We start from the raw sequence: 21,338 nt of genomic DNA, 5'->3' as shown, positions 1-21,338 counted from the left end.
AGTCCCAGAGCAGGAGCATGCTTCGTCCGAGCCTCAAGTGGCTTAGGATACCTCGTTCTTATGCACCGTGTGCTCTCAGAAGCGCCCTCTGGAGAGCAGTGAAGCGGTCGGCGGTCCCTGTTCCTGACCCTTGGGGTCGCCGGTTGTCAAGTGGTCGGGGGGTGGGGGTTGGTGCCCAGTCTTTTGAGGCAGACTCTTTCCCGGTTTGGTCCCAAGGCCTGTCACCTCGGGTTCTCAGCCTTCCTCCTGGGCAGCCAGACCCCTCTGTCAGCCCTCAGTGGTCTCCTGTCTGGCTGTATAATCTGGGGATTTGCCAGGGCCAGCCAGAAGGGTGCCACATCCCAGCCTGGACCACAGGCTGCCTGCCAGTCATCGGGACACGTCCTCTTCTGGAGGTGGCCTGAGGCACTTGGCTCTTTGGTGTTGGGACCCGAAGCGGGCACAAGGGTTAAAAACGTTGGCATTAAACCTACCTTAGCCAAGGTCATTGCTTTGCACTTGGTAGCCATGTGATCATGGGCAAGTTACTTAACCATCTTGTCAGTAAATTGAGGACTGACATAAAATTGTTTCACATACACTTGGTGCTAGGTTTTGGCGATATTTCACCATGATGAAAGTGAAAGAAGAGAGTGAGAAAGCTGGCTTAAAACTCAACATTCAGAAAACTAAGATCATGGCATCTGGTCCCATCACTTCATGGCAAATAGATGGGGCAACAGTGGAAACAGTGAGAGACTTTATTTTGGGGGGCTCCAAAATCACTGCAGATGGTGACTGCAGCCATGAAATTAAAAGACACTTGCTCCTTGGAAGCAAAGCTGTGACCAACCTAGATAGCATACTAAAAAGGTCAATTTTCATTCCAGTCCCAAAAAAGGGCGATGCCAAAGAATGTTCAGACTATTGGACAGTTGCGCTCATGTCATATACAACTAAAGTAATGCTCAAAATCCTTCAAGCCAGGCTTCAGCAGTATGTGAACCCAGGGAACTTCCAGATGTTCAAGCTGGGTTTAGAAAAGGCAGAAGAACCAGAGATCCGAGCTGCCAGCATCCACTGTATCAGAGAGAAAGCAAGGGGACTGCAGAAAAACACCTTCACCGACGACAAAAGCCTCTGACTGTGTGAGCCGCAGCAGACTGAGAGATTCTCAATGAGACGGGGCCGCCAGACAGCCTCACCTGTCTCCTGAGAGACCCGTATGCAGGTCTGACTGTGTGAGCCACAGCAGACTGAGAGATTCTCAATGAGACGGGGCCGCCAGACAGCCCCACCTGTCTCCTGAGAGACCTGTATGCAGGTCTGACTGTGTGAGTCACAGCAGACTGTGAGATTCTCAATGAGACGGGGCCGCCAGACAGCCCCACCTGTCTCCTGAGAGACCTGTATGTATGCAGGTCTGACTTTGTGAGCCACAGCAGACTGTGAGATTCTCAATGAGACGGGGCCGCCAGACAGCCCCACCTGTCTCCTGAGAGACCTGTATGCAGGTCTGACTGTGTGAGCAACAGCAGACTGAGAGATTCTCAATGAGACAGGGCCGCCAGACAGCCTCACCTGTCTCCTGAGAGACCTGTATGCAGGTCTGACTGTGTGAGCCACAGCAGACTGTGAGATTCTTAATGAGATGGGGCCGCCAGACAGCCTTACTTGTCTCCTGAGAGACCTGTATGCAGGTCAAGAAACAACAACAGTTAGAACTGGACCTAGAACAACCGAGTGGCTCCAAATTGGGAAAGGAGTATGACGAGGCTGTATATTGTCACTCTGCTTATTTAACTTATATTGCAGAGTACATCTTGTGAGATGCTGGGCTGGATGAATCACAAGCTGGAATCCAGATTGCCAGGAGAAATATCAACAACCTCAGGTATGCAAGCAATACCACTCTAATGGCACAAAGTGAAGAGGAACTAAAGAGCCTCTTGATGAAGGTGAAAGAGGAGAGAGAAAAAGCTGCCCTAAAACTCAACATTCAGAAAACTTGAGATCATGGAATCTGGTCCCATCACTTCATGGGAAATATGTGGGGAAATGGAAGTAGTAATAGATTTTATTCTCTTGGACTTAAATCACTGCATATGGTGACTGCAGCCATGAAATTAAAAGACACTTGCTCCTTGGAAGGAAAGCTATGACAAACCTATACAGCATATTAAAAAGCAGAGACATCACTTTTTCAACAAAGGTCCATATAGTCAAAGCTGTTGTTTTCCTAGTAGTCATGCACAGATGTGAGAGTTGAACCATAGAGAAGGCTGAGCACCAAAGAATTGATGCTTTTGAACTGTGGTGCTGGAGAAAACTCTTGAGAATCCTGTGAATTGCAAGGAGATCAAACCAGTCAATCCTAAAGGAATCATTGAAAGGACTGATGCTGAAGCTGAAGCTCCAATACTTTGGCCTTATGTGAAGAGCCGACTTGTTAGAGAAGACCCTGATGCTGGGAAAGACTGAAGACAGGAGGAGAAGGGGGCAGCAGAAGATGAGATGGTCGGATAGCATCACCCACTCAGTGGACGTGAATCTGAGCAAACTCCAGGAGATGGTGGTGGACAGGGAAGCCTGGCGTGCTGCAGTCTGAGGGGTTACAAAGAGTCAGTGACCGAACAAGAACAACAGCAAAGTCAGACTAAGAAAAGTGGCTCTGGCAGATGGTTAGAGAAGGGACGGACCGAGGAAGACCAGTCACTAACGTGAGGGGGGAGTGGGGAGCTGAGGGGGAGGGCTGAAGCAGCCGGGCTGCCAGCAGGGAGGTCCGACCCCGAGAAACCTTCCTGGGCAGGGTCAGAGCTGGCGCCTGATTCTGTCTGTGCTGTGAGGGAGAGAGACCATCAGGAGTGACTCAAGTTTTCATTTGAGATCTGTCTTCCTTGTTTTATAAAGATCTGCAAATGTTGACGCGTCTCCTTGATGGCGAGTTTCAGAACACAGCCTTCGCTCACGTGCCAGATCTCAGCAGCTCCGGCCCTGCCCTCCAGTAAACATTCCTCTTTCTTTGGCTGACATCGCGTTTCCTTTTTCTTAACTTCTGTTCTGAAACTGTTACAGCAGCTTTTGTACTTCAAGGAATTGAAGCCTGGTCCATATTATGTATGGAAACAAATACTGAGATAAATACTCAGTAAACAAGGACTGAGAAAAATGAAGTCACACTTCACGGCTGACCTACAGGGTGATGCTCGTGACAGAGCGCTGGCCAGAAACCATGACTCCTGGGATTCCACAGCGGCCTCTGTGTTTGTGCTAAAAGAATGTTTTCATAGTGGAAGGGTGAAATACAGAGTCCTGAAGAGTTTTCAGTAAAACGTAGCCCAAGATCCGTCTCCACTAAGTTCGCTGCCCACGGTGGTCCTCACATCTGAACCTGAGCACAGCAGTGGCCACGGGCGGGTGAGGTGAGCGGGCTGGGCTCAGGGGAGCAGGGCTCACTCTCATTCTGTTAAGCTCTGGCTCCCCGGCCCCCGCCCCGGCCCCATACAGTTTGGTGGGGGCGTGCGTGTTCTGTGATTCCCGCAGGATCCCAGGCGTGCCCGGGGTTCCACTTGTTTCTCGCGGCTAATCCAGCTCCCAGCCTGGAGCCTCGGTGCTCACTGCATTAATCAGACTTGCTGGAATGATCACATGGTCCTTAGCTGCCTCCCCTGTTAGCTCCGCTCGTCAGCAGCTGGCGGAGCTGGAGGCTGCAGGCCCCTGTCTGCAGAAAGCCTTTCACTTCAGAATATTGGGGGGTGTGCAAACCCCGCCTCTCTGTCCTGCACCTTTGCACCATCTGACTGACTCAATGGTGGTCCTCCGAACCAGAAAGGCCCCCAGACAGTCTGAGGAAATCGTCTCCGACTAGGTCATGTTTGCATTTGAAGAATTCAGGTATGTCCTGGGTTTTCTCCATCAGCCTGCCGCTGGGTTTTTGTTCTCGCTAGGTTTTTGCTGTGTAATGACAGCTCAGGCTCCGGCTGGTCCTCACAAAAGAAGGGTTCTTTTCCACGGTGGGGTTTCTCCCGGTCGTGGGGGTGGGAGTGCGGAGGCGGTGCCGGTCCAGGGTGTCGACTGCAGGCACCCAGGCAGCGTGGTAATCGGTTTGATGGTGTGTGAAGGTGGCGAGGACCCCACCTTGCGCTTCATCTGAGCTGTGCTGGTGCTGGTGTGGAGTTCTGAATACCGACTAGGAACTGCTTATCCAGATGGAGCCTCTTGCTGCCTTTTGTTTTTCTTCCTTTGTCAAACTCCTGGAGCCTTACAGCTCTTTAAAAAAATCGTAATTGCAGCGATGAAGGTGGAAACCCTGCAAGTGTGTCTGCTGGGTCGCGATTTGATCTCGGCTCTGATTTTGCTCATTGTGGACGGTGGTCTCGTTGCGGCTGGGCAGTTTTCTGGCAAGCGCCCCCATGGTGTTTCGTGAACAGGCTCCTTCTTTGCTTTCGTAAGCTTTTCAGCTGCTGTAATTATGAATGCTCCAAATTAGAGTCTTTTGTGAATCTTATTCCCTCTCTTTCTTTCATCTCTCCTCTGGGAATCTGTCCCTGGTATGAATGTGGGGAGAGGGCTCCAGAAAAGAGAGTTTCTCAGAAATGAGGCTAAAGGAGGTGGGATGAGGGGGGTTCCCTGCTCGTTCTGGTGCGGGCCTCCACCTCTTCAGAGCATATGGAGGACAGCGTGTCTGTGTCTCACCTCTGACAGCTTCTCATTTCTCAGATGGAATTTCTGTGTATTTAGAACTGAACATAAATACCATCTTGACGGGCAGAGAGTGAATGTGTGGCAACCTCCACAGGCCTTTTTTATTCCCTCCAAACGTAGCTGTAGTAGATATTAAAATAAGAATAGAATTACCACCTCTCATGGCTTGTAAGAGGAAACTGGAGACCTTTTCATCAAAATCAAGGGAGAGGACAAGAGACTCTTCAGCGTTCTGTAAGGAAAAGCAGGGCTACAGAGGTTGTTCCCGCCCTTTCTGTAAACTTGGGGCTTTGCATCCAGGAAGTTGTCCTTTGTTTAAGAGCGTGCCTCTGCGTTATTTCTAATGGACAGGGTTTGTGCAGAGAGCATTCTTTCCATGTTCTGATGACATGAGGTGACACCGTGACCAGAACTTACTGCTCATGGTAGCTCTGTTAGGTAACCAACAGGAATTTATTTAATGCCTGGCAGGTAAGAGTTGACAGGTCATTGGGAATGAGTTGAGAGTCCCAGGTTCTAGTCCAGGCTTCCTGATCCTGGTGAGAATTAGGAAGAGCGTCGTAAATTGTAGAAAGTAGTACAAGGGTGAGGTTCATGTTTTATGGCTAGCACTGGTTCTAGATGGAGTAAACCCTGGCTCTGGCCTTGAGCAGATGTGGCGCCTTTCCTTGCCTTTCGGAGGGAGAACAGAGGGATCATGAGACCCACCCCCACTGCGGTGGTGCCTGGTCCTAGAGCGGGTCTGACGAGTTGGGAGGGCTCCAGTTAAAGGCCACCGCTCTGCCGAGCTGAGGAGTTGGAAGATGGAGCAGAAGAGGGAGGTTTGTAGCCCTGCTTCAACCTTTGGCTTCAGCCGGCCCTGAAGAGTTTTGCTGAGCATGGTTGCATTTTGTGACAGCTGCATGGGGCCAGATAGATGGCTTTCTTTTGTAGTCAGGGGACTTGTGTGGGGTCCAGGGCATCATGGTGGGGCTCAGTGCTCAAGAGGAGCTCACTTAGCTTTTTAGTTTAAGTCAGCTTGGTTCTCGAGCTGTAGCATGCAACAGATTCACCCAGAGGACTCACAAAAACCCACCCCAGAGTTTCAGAGCTAGTAGGTCTGGGGTGGGGCCTGAGGACTTGTGTGCATCCAGCAAGTTCTCAGGTTTTCTAGGGACCATACTTTGAGAACCATTGGCTTAGGGAAAGCAGACAGACTGTCATTGAGATAGGAAGTCGGAGGTACAGCTGGAATTAGAAACAGCAGTTCAGGTACAGGCAGGTGGGTGGGGTGGGGTGGGGACAGAGGCACTCATGGGGAGGTCACACTCGGGCCGCGCGATCTCAGCTGCCCTTCTCCCTGGGAGGTCTGAAAACAGTGGGAAGGAACTCTGGGCTGAGCACCCATGAAGCTTGGTCTGTGCTTCTGGTGCTGCCATGATGAGTGTAAAAGGAGGAGAGGACCGTGGGGGATGCCATCAGGTTATCTGTGGACACAGCCCTCCATACACACACCTAGCTCTGAGAACGCCAAGGCCACGTTCATTTGAACAGGAAGTCTGGTTGACAGACACATTTACGTGCCCTGTTTCCCTACTGGACCATGAGTTCTAATCCAGTCTGTCAATCCTGGCTGCTTCTAAGTTTGATTCCTTAGGGCCTAAGCCTGCTGGAGAAACAGTAAGGCCTTAGTAAGTGGTGGACACAGTCATTTTCAGGAGGACTTAAGACAGATGATAAAGCAAGCAAGCTCTCTGGCTAGCTTGGTGCCAGCCTGGGATGCCTGCTGAGTGCCTGCTGGTGCTGGTTCAGAAGAGCGTGTCGAAAAGTGGACATCTGACCGCCTGAGAAAAATGAGAAGTGTCCTCAGCACACTTGATGAAGCGCCAGAGAACTCCGACCTCATTTCACAAGGAATCTCTGCCATGACCTCACTCTAGACCGTGGCGACAATGGTCAGGACTCCCCAGGGCCAGGGTGCAAACCTGGAGGGCTGCAGGGACATGGAGACGTGAGGCTGGGCCAGCATTTCCCTGCGGCTGAGGGGCTTGCCCTGCCTTCCCCTGGCTGCGAGACCATGTTGTCCTCACATCAGGCAAGCCGCTCTAGCTGGCTGTGCTGGGAGACACACTGCATTTGAGTTTTTGCTTCTGAAAAAAAAAGAACTTCGTAGGTGAGACATGTACTGAAGTAATAGTTTAAGTCAGCATTTACCTGTCCCCACACCCCGCAGAGACTGTCCTCTGAGCCCCTCTGGAGACGGCTTTGCAAAACACTGTCTGGTTTTCTTCCATCCCTAGATCCTGAGCAGGGACTGCCTGCCCTTACCAACCCCAGAAGAAGGAGTCTGAAATGTGACTTTCAGTTTCATGGTCCCCCAAATGAGAATGGAACCCAAATCAGAAGCCCCTGTTTCTCAGAATCCCTGCTCCTTGTTGTGGTTTATTTCCAGTCCCAACTCCAGGGTTTATAATCCACAGTTGGAATGTGTCAATCACATGCAAATGGGAAGTTACTATTTTGGGTCTGTTGTGTTTTATTTTTAAATAAAACATTATTATGGAAGGATGGGATTCAAAGTCAGACTCGTTCTTTGACAATTCAGGTTTACATCTAGTCTTAGGAAGTGTTACAGCTTTTCTTGCCCTTTCACTGGAATGTTGAAATGAATTAAAATGAGTGGTATCGGGAAGCCCTGAAGTTCACGAACCAAGAGACGGCCCGGTGTCCAGAGCCCATGCCAGCTCAGGGCCTCTCGTTGCCTAGGGTCCTGCAGTCTCTTGAAGAAACGAGAATTTAGGCACAGCGACTTTCACACTGTTGTTGTTCAGTCGCTACGTCATGCCCAGCTCTGCAAGCCCACGGACTGCAGCCTGTCAGGCTTCCCTGTCCTTCACTGTCTGCCGGAGCTTGTTCAGGCTCACGTCCACTGAGTCGGTGCTGGGCAGGGGAGGGGGCAGTGGAGAAGCTAGATCATCTCATACCTACGGTGCACCAGACGCCACTAGCTGCTTTGCCCCTCGTAACTTGAACCCGAGTGTCATTCTGTGGGGACACAGACAGTCCCAAAACACATACCTCCAGCGCAGAAACAGCGTTTGCTCAGTGAATGAGGGGTGAGAGCAGAGCTCAGAGAGGTTGCCTGAAGCCACCCGGCTGTGGGGGTCTAGCCAGTGTCACTTCAGTCCTTTCTCAGCTGCCCTGCGCCGAGAACGCCATCCCGTGAAGTGACCTTGTGTCTCCCAGCCAGCACAGCCCTGCTGAGTCCCTCCTCTGAGTCCAGAGCCCGTGGTAGCTCCAGGCGCTCGGCTCAGCTGCCCAGGTGTGGGAGGGTGGGGGACAGAAGAGGAGCAGAGGGTCGCTCGTAGGGCAGAACCGACTGACCCTTGAGCCAACCTCCCAGCTCCCCAGCTCCTGGCTGCTCCTCACGTATCTGTGAGGTGCTTACTACAGTGTAACTGTGACGGTTTCTTCCCCGTCTCTCTCCCCTGCTGAAGTATGAGCGCTCCGAGGCCAGGAGGCGTATCTCAGTCATCTCACCGCACCACCGGCTGTTAGCCCAGAACCCGCTCTCGGAGGTCTTCTGTGTGCTCAGGTGCTAGTTCTGTCCGACTCTTGGCGACCCCGTGGGCTGTAGCCCGCCAGCCCCTCTGTCCATGGGGATCCTCCAGGTGAGAATACCCGAGCGGGTTGCCATTTCCTCCTCTAGGGGATCTTCCCGAACCAGGGGTCGAACCTGCGTCTCCTGCATTGGCAGGCGGATTCTTTACCACTGAGCCACCCGGGAAGCCCCAGGACTTCATTAGAGGAACTTTAACGGAATGAAGTCATAGTCTCTAACTGGGGGGGGGGGGGTGCTGTCCGACCCCCGGGGCCTCCCAGCACACAGGCCCCTAGTAGGGGGCGGTGGGGGCGCCTGGTTGGAGGATGTGGGGAGACAGTGAGGCGGAGGGACGGAAGAGGAGCGCAGCAGAGATGAAAGGACAGACAAGTCTCACTGATTTGACAGCTTCACCTGCTGCTGGTCTGACTAGCCACAAGCAAAAGTCATTTTGGGTGACAAATAATTTAGCTGTAGGATGGCAACACAGATACATGTAAAAAATGCCGGCCTATTCTCCATTGTTAAATAAATGTCACAGTTGCTGAGTTTCACTCAAAGAGAAACGGTGTTGTGGAACCAAACTCCAGTCCAGTCCATACAATGTGAATGTAAAAGCCGAGACCTTGCGAAAGTCACTCCATCTCATCTCTTAACTACCTCACAGAGAGAAAGAGGGCTGTTCTGAGGGTAACATACTGGAAAGCAGTGTGTAAATTGTAAAACACTGTGATAAATGCTTGTACTTTTGAACGTTACCTGGTTAAGTTTCTGCTTTATAAAACTGTTTCCGTCCCCCGTTTCTCTTTGCTTAGCATTGTGGTCTCTTATATGGAAAACAACAAAATAAAACTGAATTAGAGGAAAGATTTAACTGCACTCATGACCCAGAGGAAGGAGCTGTGGGTCTGTGTGACTTGCCAGTTACTTAGGAGGATTGCAAAAGAGTCTCCAGCTGTGTAGGTTCAGAGACCTGTGTGGTGCCTTGTTGGAGGCGGGAGGGCCTTTTTGCTGTTAGGATAACTGTTCACCTACAAACCACTTGCTAAACATCAGTTGTTGTTGTTGAGTCACTCAGTCATGTCCTGACCCCATGGACAACAGCACGCCAGGCTTCCCTGTCCTTCACTATCCCCCAGAGCTTGCTCAAACTCATGTCCATTGAGTCGGTGATGCCATCCAACCACCTCATCCTCTGTTGTCCCCTTCTCCTCCTGCCTTCAATCTTTCCCAGCATCAGGGTCTTTTCTAATGAATCAGCTCTTCACATTAGGTGATCAAATATTGGAGCTTCCGCATCAGTCCTTCCAATGAGTATTCAGGACTGATTTCCTTTAGGATTGACTGGTTTGATCTCCTTGCAGTCCAAGGGACTCCCAAGAGTATTCTCTAAAACTGCAGTTCAAAAGCATCAATTCTTTGACGCTCAGCCTTCTTTATGGTCAGCTGTCACATCCATGCATGACTACTGGAAAAACCATAGCTCTGACTAGACAGACCTTTGTTGGTAAGGTAATGTCTCTGCTGTTGGTAAGGTAATGTCTCTGCTTTTTAATATACTGCCTAGATTGGTCATAGCTTTTCTACCAAGGAGCAAATGTCTTCTAATTTCACAGCTGCAGTCACCATCTGCAATGATTTTGGAGCCCAAGAAAATAAAGTATCTCACTGTTTCCATTGTTTTCCCATCTATTTGCCATGAAGTGATGGGACCGGATGCCATGATCTTAATTTTTTGAATGTTGAATTTTAAGACAGTCTTTTCACTTTCCTCTTTCACCTTCATCAAGAGGCTCTTCAATTCCTCTTTGCTTTCTCCCATAAGGGTGGTGTCATCTGCCTGTCTGAGGTTATTGAGTAGAAGATGCAAATCTGTGTCATCCTGAGTCCTGGGAAGGTACTGAACCAACACCAAAAGCATCGGGTGAGGGTAGCCAAAGACAAAATGAACCCAGGGAAAACCAGGAGAGATTCCAGACGGCTTCAGATAGGACAAGGTGAGGTTTTGCCGCCGTGAACACTAGGGAGACTTGCAGGAGGAGGCGTCTCTCGGAGCACGTCTTAGAGCAGCGTCGGATTTGGAGGGGAGGCGGTGGAAGGAAAGGAGGGACTGCTGGCAGCCCTGCAGGAGCTGAGGCCTGGAAGCCAAAGCGCTGTGCTCTTAGCCCGGTGGTGGCTGATGAAACCTGAGGAGAAGGCTTTTCCTCATTCTTTTCAGGGCAATAACCCAGTCTGGCTGTCTTTCTCACGATGGTCACTTCTCTCTGCCCTGAAGTTCACTGTCTTTTCACCTTTACAGGGTGTGCGTCTTAACTTGTGGGAAGCCACACGTTTTGCAGTGCTGACTTGTTACTTTGCACAGGTTACTTCAGTTCTTCCTGCTTTAGTTTGCTGGTCTGTAAGATGGGGGTATTACCTACCTCCTAGAGTGCCTGTGTTGATTAAATGAGATCATTTATATGAAGCATTTGGCAGGGCTCCTGGCACTTACCGGGCTTCCCAGGTGGCCCTAGTGGTAAAGAACCCGCCTGCCAGCACAGGAGACGTAAGAGACTCGGGTTCAGTCTCTGGGTGGGGAAGATCTCCTGGAGGAGGGCACCGCAACCCACTCCAGTACTCTTGCCTGGAGAAGCCCATGGACAGAGGAGCCTGGCGGGCTACAGTCCATGGGGTCACAAAGAGGCGGACAGGACTGAAGCGACTTAGCACACATGCACACTGGCAGTTAGTAGATATTCAATAAATTCAGTCCTTTAATTTACCTTAAGCAGGAGGGCATTTAATTCAGACCCTCATCCTGGATTAGAAATCACGTAGGAGTCAGGAAAGAGCTCTGACCCTTCTGAGGACGAGGAGCACCTCTCATGCCCCCGTCTCCTTGGCACTCAGACTCAAGAGTGCCAGCAGTCAGTCCTTGGATGATAATCCTGTTTGCTGCCGAAATGTTTATGACACAGTGAACGGACCGTGATGTGACTAATCAGCCGAGAGCCTGGATCTTGGCTTGGTTGACGCCCAGATTCACTGGGCTGAGAGATTAATGAAGTTCCATGCAGTTGACACACTGGGCCTGCGTGCTCTCTGGCTAATGATAACAGCACAGCCAGAGCCCCTCACCAAGTGTCGGAGCTGTCCCTGCGCCCGCCTCCCTCGTCCCCAGCCCGGGTCACGTCGCTGCATCCCCCGAGACCGACGAGCAGTGGCTGTCTGCCGAGCTGACACGACAGGCTGAGGGTGCGAGCTCCCTTCTGGGGGCGGCAGAGGGAGTTAGGGTGGGAGCTCGGTGGAGGGCACCGTTCTAGCAGAAGGGGCGGTCCTGGATGTGGTGGGGTGCCTCCCGGGGTGGTTCTGTCGGGCAGCAGAAGCCACTGGAGACCTAAACCTGGGGTCCTGCGTAACAGCCCCTTCCTGGGCGGGCCATAGAAACGGAAGCACGGAGCCCAGGTCGCTCCTCACACCCGCCCCGTCCCGGTGCTCAGAAGTGGAGCTCGCGCACGCGTGTTTTGTTTTGTTTTTCCCAGCCCACCAGTGCTTCCCGGCCCTAGCTGAGTTCGGGGAGAACCCAAACTCGGGCACCAGCAGACGCTAGGTTTTGATGATACTGTGTTACCTTAGATAGGCCATTTAACTTCACTGGGATGTAGTTTGTCCACCTGGAAAATAGAAGTGGTTCAGAGAGAACAAGATTACGGCCATGCAGCAGCGTGGGGAAATCAGGAGCCCTGGATAATCACAGGTGCTCTTAACATGTGCTTTCATGTTCGCCTGGCGCCTGCGGCCACAGCTTGAACCATGTGTCTTGAGTGTGCGTGGCTCGTCCAGACACGACCCTGAGTCTGGAACTGACCTCTGCTGGTTGGTGGGTTGTGTGGGCTGTGGTAACTGGTCATGTGGCTGTCAGGAAGTCATCCCAAACCCAGTTAGAGAGGAAGTGTTTTCACTCCAGTCCACCAGTTCAGGGCCAGCCAGACGCCAGGATTGATCCTGCTGTGTGTCTTAGAGACTAGCCCGGCCTCCGTCTTCATCAGCACAAGGGCTGGAAGAGAGCAGAGACAGCCCGTGTTTACATGTGGAGGCCCAGGAGAAAGCCGGACACTGGGAGCTCTTCCAGCTCTGAGCGCACCCCTGGGCCTCCTGGAGCACCCCTGGCTTGAAGGAAACAGAGCCTGGAGCGGGAAGGTGGGTGTCCCTCCAGGGCCCGCTCCCTGCTCCTCAGAAGCTGTGTCCTTGCTGTTTCCCTGTGTGCGGTGGAGCCGGCAGCTCAGACAGTAAAGAACCTGCCTGCGGCGCAGGAGACCCTGCAGGTTCGATCTCTGGGTGGGGAAGATCCCCTGGAGAAGGGAGAGATGGGTAAAACTGTGTGGTTGGATATACAGGACACCAGGCAGACTGTATGCTTTAAAGGCATGTTTGGGCTCAGGGGTGAAATTCTTTTTCCTAGAGAGAGGATGCTTTCACAGTCAAATGAACCTTGGAGCCAGAGTGAAGATTGGGTGTTTTCCTTATCCACCAACTTACCGAGGCGTGAGGGCAGTAGAGAGTCCTAAGGTGGAGGGAGGCAGATCCCCTGTGCTGCTCTTGATAAAACCGTTTTCCTGGTCTTTGTTGGGGCGTTACGATCATCAGGTCCCTGTTGTGAATGAAGCTCACCCCACCCTGGCTGAAAACCGTGAACACAGCCTTGCCTCACAGAAAGATGGGAGAGTCAAGGAACACGGCCTGGTGTTCGGGGGCCGGTCCTTTACCGAGCTCCGTCCACAGCCAGTCCAGCTCCTTCTGCAGCTGCCGCCCTCTGTGGCCTGACTGCGCGCGCTCCTTTAACCCCTGACACCCAGGAGTCTTCCCTCTGCTCCTTAGACAGATATAGTCACAGATCTGCACGTTCTGCTCAGCTTCCCTGTCTCTAAACTGAAGCTGCAGAGCGTGTTTTGGAACTTAGGAGAGTGTTGTAGGTTCTTCTGGCTCCGCACAGAGAGGATTCGGCGAAAGGAAGGGTTTATCAGTGAGTGGAGGACACTTGTGTGAGAGAGAAGCGGGCGGGCCAGGGGTTTATCATCACAGCAAAAGTGGGGAGGGGGAGAGGACCACCTTCTTCCTCACTCTGGAGTAGACCCCACACTTCCACCGTCAGCTCCTCCTCCTCGTCGGCCGGGGGATTTTCTTGTCCCCCGATGGCCAGACTGGACTGCGATGGCATTATGGACATGAGCAAAATGACAGTCACATACACGGAAGGGTGGTAACCACCTCCGGTTTCTGTGTCATCTCACCCTTTCCTTATATTTTCCCTTCTTCCTGCGGGCCAAGGGGCATATCCCAGGAATCATTAAGTTCCTGACCCCTCCCGGGGAAGGAGGTGGGTCTCATTCCATCAGTTATTTGCTGTTTAGGGCACGTCTCAATATTCTGTTGCATGGTTTTGTTGCTGAGCAAGCCTGCTTGCTTTGATGGGTAAGCAGACTTGCTTTCCTGAGTGATCATTAACTCACAGGGTCTCCCATACCTTTTTCTCTACTTACGATTCCCTAGTGGGATTAACTGTTTAATCACCCACTCTGTCCCTTTACTGTGTCCCTGGCAAAACCATTGTTTTCTTCCTACAAAACCCTTCAAAACCCAGCACTGCACACACTTCCTTTAGGGCCTTTTCTGACCACTGTGGCCCAGATAAACTTTCCCTTTTTTACTAAACTCCCATGCAGCACTCAGGCTATTGAGCACCCAATCTAATAGCTCATGCTTCTCATTCTTATCTTCCTGACTTGGTTGAGGATACTTGAAGGCAGAGCAGTATCCTGTTCGTTCCATCTGTCACACTTGAGCAGAGTGGATGCAGTCTGGCTTCTCCGCACTTTTTATTTACTCAATTTTATTACTTATTTCAAACCTCCTGCCATATGCCAGTCATTGTTATAGGCCGAGAAGGGGAAATGGCAGGAAAAAGGCCAATTTGCTGCCTTTTTGACGTCTGTTCACTTCTGAGCATGAAGGCGAGATTGGGATTTCGAGAGAGGTCCTCAATCTGGGGAGCAGGCCCTGCTGTGCATGGGCAGGCGATCAGGAGAAAGGCCTGAAAGGACCAGGTGGTAGGTTTTCAAAGCTGTAGAGAGTTAAAAGGGTTTGAGCTAGTAAAAATGCAAGTGAAGTTTAAAGAGTCCTTATATGTTTTAATGAAAAGCGTCTGATTCTTCGGGATTTAAATGCAAACAAGATAACACGTGTGCAGTTGCGCCCGCTGTACTCCAGGCACTTTTGTCATCCTCTCTAATTTTCCCAGCAATCCTCGGAGCTCGGCATTATCTCTACTGTTTTATCTAAGGGGCACCTAGATTTCAGAGAGGTTAGATCCCTTTCTCACACATCCGCTTAATCCGTAAAGCTGGAAATCTGATCTGTGTCTTCTAACTAAAAATTCAATGCTTGTTTTTATCATTCTGACCCTAATTTTGTAAAACAAAGTCTGGGAGGTATCTGGCTGTATGTGCTTTAGGTAATGTTTCATTGGTAAGTGACTATATCGCATGGTTGAGCCCTGACTGTGATCAGTGGGACCTGCTGAGACCTTCACTCGCGTGAACAGGTGCAGGACGTTCCTCATCAGGGTCCTACGAGAGGGCTGCTGGCATTGTCGTGTCTATCCCGCAGCTTGTCCAGCTTCACACGAGCTGGCACTTGACCCTGCGCCGTCTGACTCTGGGACCTGTGCCTTTACTGCCTTAGTCATACGAGGGGCTTTGTGGCTGAAGAGAGTTCTGTGGTCAGTTGGTTGATAAGAATTGCACAGCCCATCCCTGCTGGAGGGTAGCATGGAAGCTCTGATAAGTCCTGCCGGCACAGCTATTACATGTGTGAATTTTGCCCCTGAGTTTCTCATGTATGTTTGATGAAGGGATTTTTGCTGCCTAACATTTGCATGCATGCTAAGTCGCTTCAGTCATGTCTGACTCTGTGCGACCCCATGGACTGTAGCCCGCCAGGCTCCTCCGTCCATGGCATTCTCCAGGCAAGGATACTGGAGTGGGTTGCCATTTCCTCCTCTAGGGGAATCTTCCGCACCCAGGGATAGAACCTGAGTATTTCTGCATCTCCCGCACTGTCAGGCAAGTTCCCCACCGATAGCGCCTAACACTTAATTTTCATTTTAAACCCTGGAAAATGCTGCTGTCTGGAAGAGAATCTGAGCCTGGGAATTAGAAGAGGGAGGAGAGAGGATTGTTGTTCAGTCACTAAGTGACTGCTTAGTGACCTACTCTTTGCAAGCCCGTGGATTGCAGTATGCCAGGAGAAGAAAGTATTCAGGGGAAGATACATAAAGGGAAGAAGATAATAAGGCCTGAGGTTTGCAGTCTCATTTAGGTATGAGTTCAGGCTTCTGCTCTTACTGGCTATGTATTGTAATTTGGGGCAAATTATTTTTTATTCTTTTTGGGTCTCACTTGCCTTATCTGTAAAATATTGTGAGGAAAAGTGTGATTGTATATGTAGAAATGCTTTGTTAACAGTAAAACTCGTTTTTTTCTTTCTTCAATTGGTGTTTACCAAGTTCATTTCCACTCTAGTACCCAGCACAGCATCTGCCAGCTATTTGAAGAACAGTTAACAGTTGTTGGATGAATGAGTGGATTTTGTCTTTTAGGTCTCTGGGTTCTGTAGCTGGCGTGTTACACGTGAAAAATGTTTTACTGTGAGACTTTGTTTCTTGAATTTTCTTTCTAAATTGTGTTTTGTGTGTTTTAAAAATATTTATCTATCTGGTTGCATTGGGTATCAAAGCATATGGGATCTTTAATTGTGGCTCATGGACTCTAGTCGTGGCGTGCAGTCTCAGTCGTTGTGGCGTGTAGGCTTAATTGTTGCCGCATGTGGGATCTTAGTTTCCTGACCAGGGATTGAACCCACTGGACCACCAGGGACGTCTCCCTAAATTGTATTTTTGCTAGGTTTTCTGTTTTTGGAATTTAATGAAGCCACCCAATTGGAAAATCGAGACTCACTCACTTTGTTGTATTCAATTTGGATTGCTAAGGCAGTTTATTTTGTGTTTTTCTGATATGTCCCTGGCAGCTAGAAATTTTTGGACAGTTCCAAAATGGTAAATTTCATTCACCAGTGTGCATGTGGTGGCTTTTTTTTTTTTTTAAATAGCACTGCTGATTCTCTCAGATGTGCCCATCTGTGGTTTCTTTTTTTAAGGAATTTCTAATATATCAGCCTCTTGATGTAATTAGACTTGATGTTTCCATGATAAAGTCTAGCTGTTTTAAAGGACTGTCAGGAGAAGAAACTTGCTGCAATTTTGCATACCAGTGCAGGTGGGGGAGTGCTAACGTGTCAGAGCATTCTTTACCAACTTCAAATAAGTCACTTATGTTTTCTGTTGTTGTTATTCAATCACTAAAGTGTCCAACTCTTTGCAACCCCATGGGCTACAGCACTCCAGGCTCTCTTGACTTTTTGATTTTGCATTCCAATCCCCTGTAATGAGAAGGACTTTTTTTTTTTTTAATATTGACTTTTTTTAAAATTTGGCTGCCCTGGATCTTAATTGCAGCATGTGGGATCTAGTTCCCTGACCACGGGTTGAATCTGGGCCCCCTGCATTGGGAGCACAGAATCTTAGCCACTGGACCACTAGGGAAGTCCAAAAAGGACATCTTTTTCTGATGTTAGTTCTAGAAGGTCTTGTAGGTCTTCATAGAACCATTCAGTTTCAGCTTCTTTGGCATTAGTGGTTGGGGCATAGGCTTGGATTACTGTGATGTTGAATGGTTTGCCTTGGAAATGAACCGAGATCTTTCCGTCATTTTTGAGATTGTACCCAAGTACTGTATTTTGTTAACTATGAGGGCTACTCCATTTCTTTTAAGGGATTCTTGCCTACAGTAGTAGGTATAATGTTCATCTGAATTAAACTTGCCCATTCCTGTCCATTTAGTTCACTGATTCCTAAGATGTCAATGTTAACTCTTGCCATCTCCTGCTTGACCACTTCCAATTTACCTTGATTCAGGGACCTAACATTCCGGGTTCCTAGGCAATGCTGTTCTTCACAGCATCGGATTTTACCTTCACCCCCCAGACACATCCACAGCTGAGCGTCATTTCCACTTTTGGCCCAGCCTTTTCATTCTTTCTGGAGCTATTTCTCTGCTCTTACTCAGTATCATACTGGATACTTTCTTACCTGGGGGCCTCATCTTCTGGTATCATTTTTTTTTGCCTTTTCATACTGTTCACATGGTTCTCGAGGCAAGAATACTGGAGTGGATCGCCAGTCCCTCCTCCAGGGGGCCCTGTTCTGTCGGAACCCTCCGCTGGGACCCATCCGTCCTGAGTGGCCCTGCACAGTGTGGCCCATCACTCCTCTGAGTTACACAAGCCCCTTTGCCGCCACAGGTCTGCGGTCCATGAAGGGGAGTTGTGTTTCAGCACCCGGCCAGAGAGACAGAGATGAGCTTCAGGTCATTTCAGTAGGTCAGGTGTGGCACAAAGATGGAGAGTTGGGTCTTCGGTTTGTTTATTCTTGTCTGTGCCGGGTCTTTGCTGCTGGGCACGGCCGCCCTGGTTGCGCCAGGCAGGGCTGCTCTTCTTTGCAGTGCGTGGCCTGCTCGTTGCAGTGGCTTCTCGTGTTGCGGAGCACGGGCTCAGTAGTTATGGCTCAAGGGCTTAGTTGCTCCATAGCTTGTGGAATTTTTCCAGACAAGGGATCAAACCCATGGCCCCTGCATTAGCAAGTGGATTCCCATCAACTGCACCACCAAGGAAGTTCCAAGAGATTTTAAAGCGAGAGACCACCAAGTTATGTTTTAGCACACCTGTTTGTTCCCTGGAATGGCACTGTTACTCCTTGAGAGAGGCTGTGTTGTGCGCAGCCGCTGTTTTTGGAGAGCAGGGTTAGGTAGAGGGGAACTAGCACTCTGTTCCGTGGTCACCTGACCTGGTCATGCAGTTTGTGTGGGCCGGCCACGACCCAGCCCCTGCTGTGGGGATTGGTTCAGGTGCAGGGTGACGTCTAAGTCCTCCGTGGGACCCCTGCTGGCCTACGGCCCTTAGGAAAGGTCCGTCTTTTCTCTGGCGGGATCAAGAAAGCCTCAAGTCATCGAGCCTTCCTTCCTACCATGTGGGGAAAGACTGTCTGAAAATGAAGGCAGAGAGGGTGGTAGGCTTCAGCAAAGGCCAAAGAACCTGAATTCTTCTGGCATCATTGAGCTTCTGTGTCCCATGTGCCATCCTCCTTAATCCAGACTTAGCCAACAGCCTTATCTTTTTTGCTCTGTATGAACTGATTCCATTTTTTCCCATTAGTGTCTGTCACTTACAACCTAAAGAATCCCAATAATTCAAAACCATGCAAGATAAATAAGAACAGAGTAAAACCTGTACCGTTTTTACCTCCAGAGGAGTTGAGTACCCTGGTAATCTTCAGAACTGTCAGACCACGTTCACTGGATTGTATCCATCAGGCATCCAACAGAGGGTTGTGGTCTGGGACACTTGTGGACTGAATTGTGTCCCCCTAAATTTGTGGGTCGAAGCTCTCAGCCCCAGTGTGACTGTATTTGGAGATGCGGCCTTTAAGGAGGTACTGAAGGTCAAATCGGTCATAAGGCTGGAGGCTTCGTCCACTGGGACTTGTTCCTTTAAGAATAGCAAAGTCTCCCAGGAGAGCTCTCGCACAGAGGAAGGCTGTGTGAGGCCCGGGGTGGGGGGTCGGCATCCACTGCCCAAGGGAGAGGCCTCTCAAGGAAGCCGCCTACCCACCCTTGATCTGGACTTCGGCCTCCTCCTCCTACGAGGACGGGAGTTGTCACTGCTAGGATACCCAGTCCACGGTATTTCATTACAGCCGCCCAAGCTGACTGATGCAGACACATTTAAAACAGAATAGGATGCTCAGGGAACTCAGGATCTCATCTGAAGACAGTCTGTGAAGGCTTGGGGGGTGCTTTCAGAAGACGAAAAAGCACCTTTAGAACTGAAAAAGCTCTTGAGCTCTCCTCTGGTTCATCGCGCTAGGAGCCACTTTTTTGGACCCAGTATTTAAATACTTTTCATTTTCAACGGGGTCCCTTGAGGCATTTCCAGCGGGAAAGGGAAGTAATATTTACTGAACACCCTCTGTGTCTCGGGCAATTTATAGTTATTATATCCTCATTTATCATTCAGAGCTAGACCATAGGATACAGCTGGGACAGCTTCTCTAAATTCCGCTACTAAGTGCCAAGAGCTCTATTTATAATACATTATTTAATTAACACCACACTCAGCAAGTTAGGAATGCGCTCCCTCCTACAGATGTGGAAACAGCGGGGAAGGGTCCCAACTTGGCGTGATCGCCAGGGTCGCTCTCAGCAGAGCCTGGCGGGTCTCGGACTCACGTCTGACAGCTTCTGTTCTGTTGCTGCCCTGCCCTGTAACTCGGGGAAGTGCAGACCCAGGGAGGTTGAGGACCTGGGTCAACAGGGTCCTCAACAGAACAAAACCAGACCCGACTCCTACACAGAGAATGCACTTCCCTCGCAAGAAGTTAACCCTTTCTGTGGGTCTTCTTGCGCTTTTCGCTTTGACATTTTCCTACCTACACCTGTACATCAATCAGTCAGACCCTCCCTGGAGTTAGAGACCAAGAGGAAAGGCTTCCCAGTTTAACTCTTTGTTGTCCTCACGTTTAATTCTCATTTGGTCCATAAGTAGCTCTGTTCATCAAAGTCACTCGGCTGTCTTATGTCTCAGCTTCTACATTCATAATGTGGGAGTATATAATATATAGTCGTGTATGTTTTGTCACTGAATATGAATATGACTGTTATTGGCAATAATAGTCCACCTTCTGTTGTCCCCTTTAATTCCAAGACCAAGGACACAGTATTAATTAAAGGAGGAAGTGGTGTTTAGTAGCATATAGAGAGGATGCGTTTGAAAAGACAGGAGGACTCCTGGGTGCGAGACTGTGCTCCGCCAGTCTGTGAGGTGTGGGCAAGTCCTTCACACAGGCTTTGAGTGCCCTCCTTCAATGTGGTGATTGATAACCTCTCACGTCTGCCTCACAGAATAGCTTCCTTAATTAGCGGCATGATGTTTGTGCCTTCATTAAGGTGCGGGGAGAGAAGGGGGGAGCAGTGTGCCGTGTACCATGACCTGGCTTCAGGGTGACGTGCCACCCACCAGTGGCCTTGAGTCACTCCTAGCTTCATTTCTCTCGTATTTAAAATGGAAATAATGATGATAGATCTGAAGAGTCCAGTATGCAGTAGGTGCTCAGTAAACGTCTTTAGAGAGAAACTATTAGACGTAAACCCCAGATGCGACATTTTCCATCGTGTGTCGCCAGATGGCTTGCACCATGGATTTGGACCCGATGGATAAATTTGTTTTAGTGTATTTTTCCAGATCCTCTTTCGAGAACAGTTTTTTATTTTTGTGAAAATGCTAGTGTCTGTCTTAGAAAACTCTCTCTGAAAGCTTAGCTTTTGGTTTGCGGAGAGTGGAACATCTCTAAGGTGAGAATCAGGTCCTTAAGCACTGACAGTGCATCCAGTGAGAGACTCGTGAGCAGTGGTGGCGTGTCCGCTGGAGCAGCCCTGACCGACAGAAATAGGACCCAAGCTGCAAATGGGAGCCGTGTGCAGCATTTTAAACATTTAGTCGCCCTGTTAAGTAAAAAGGACAGATAAAATTAATTTCAGCAGTCTCCTTATCTGAAGTACGGTATCTTTTCAGGATGGGGAACACATGTACACTCATGGCGGATTCAAGTCAACGTATGGCAAAACCAATGCAATGCTGTAAAGTGAAATAAATTAGTTAAAATAAAAAATAAAGTACTGTGTCTAAAATACTGTAACTCCAACACGTAATCGACAGAGAAATTATTGATCAGCTATTATTAGATGACTTTTGGTTCCAAGTCGTTGAAGTCTGGTGTGTCTTTTACACTAGTATCCCTCCTCAGACTGGCCCTGTTTCTGCTGCTCCTGGTCACACGTGCCTCGAGGCATGGCCTTGGACCGTGCAGCTCCTGAGTCCCCCTGAACTGAGAAGGAAGAGTAACTCCGATCTCTGTTACATTATTGCA

The 21,338-nt window shown here is 49.8% G+C and overlaps 1 protein-coding gene across 3 annotated transcripts in view; it reads left to right on the top strand.

Moving 5' to 3' along the window:
* Positions 1-21,338, top strand: part of EVL (Enah/Vasp-like) — a 143,057-nt gene that overhangs the window by 34,432 nt on the left and 87,287 nt on the right. For 2 of the 3 annotated variants that reach the window (XM_070477843.1, XM_070477841.1), the window contains exon 1: positions 3,636-3,873. The exons of the other annotated variant lie outside the window; for it this stretch is intronic. In XM_070477843.1, the coding sequence (XP_070333944.1) occupies positions 3,851-3,873 (23 nt within the window). In that variant the 5' untranslated portion in view covers positions 3,636-3,850. Of the gene's footprint in view, positions 1-3,635; positions 3,874-21,338 lie in introns of those variants that run through there. 3 annotated transcript variants of the gene reach the window in all.

Source organism: Odocoileus virginianus, chromosome 16 (assembly GCF_023699985.2).
Source record: "Odocoileus virginianus isolate 20LAN1187 ecotype Illinois chromosome 16, Ovbor_1.2, whole genome shotgun sequence".
Classification (NCBI taxonomy): domain Eukaryota; kingdom Metazoa; phylum Chordata; class Mammalia; order Artiodactyla; family Cervidae; genus Odocoileus; species Odocoileus virginianus.
Note: the sequence above shows the minus strand (reverse complement) of the source record. Positions and strands in the feature narration are given on the sequence as shown.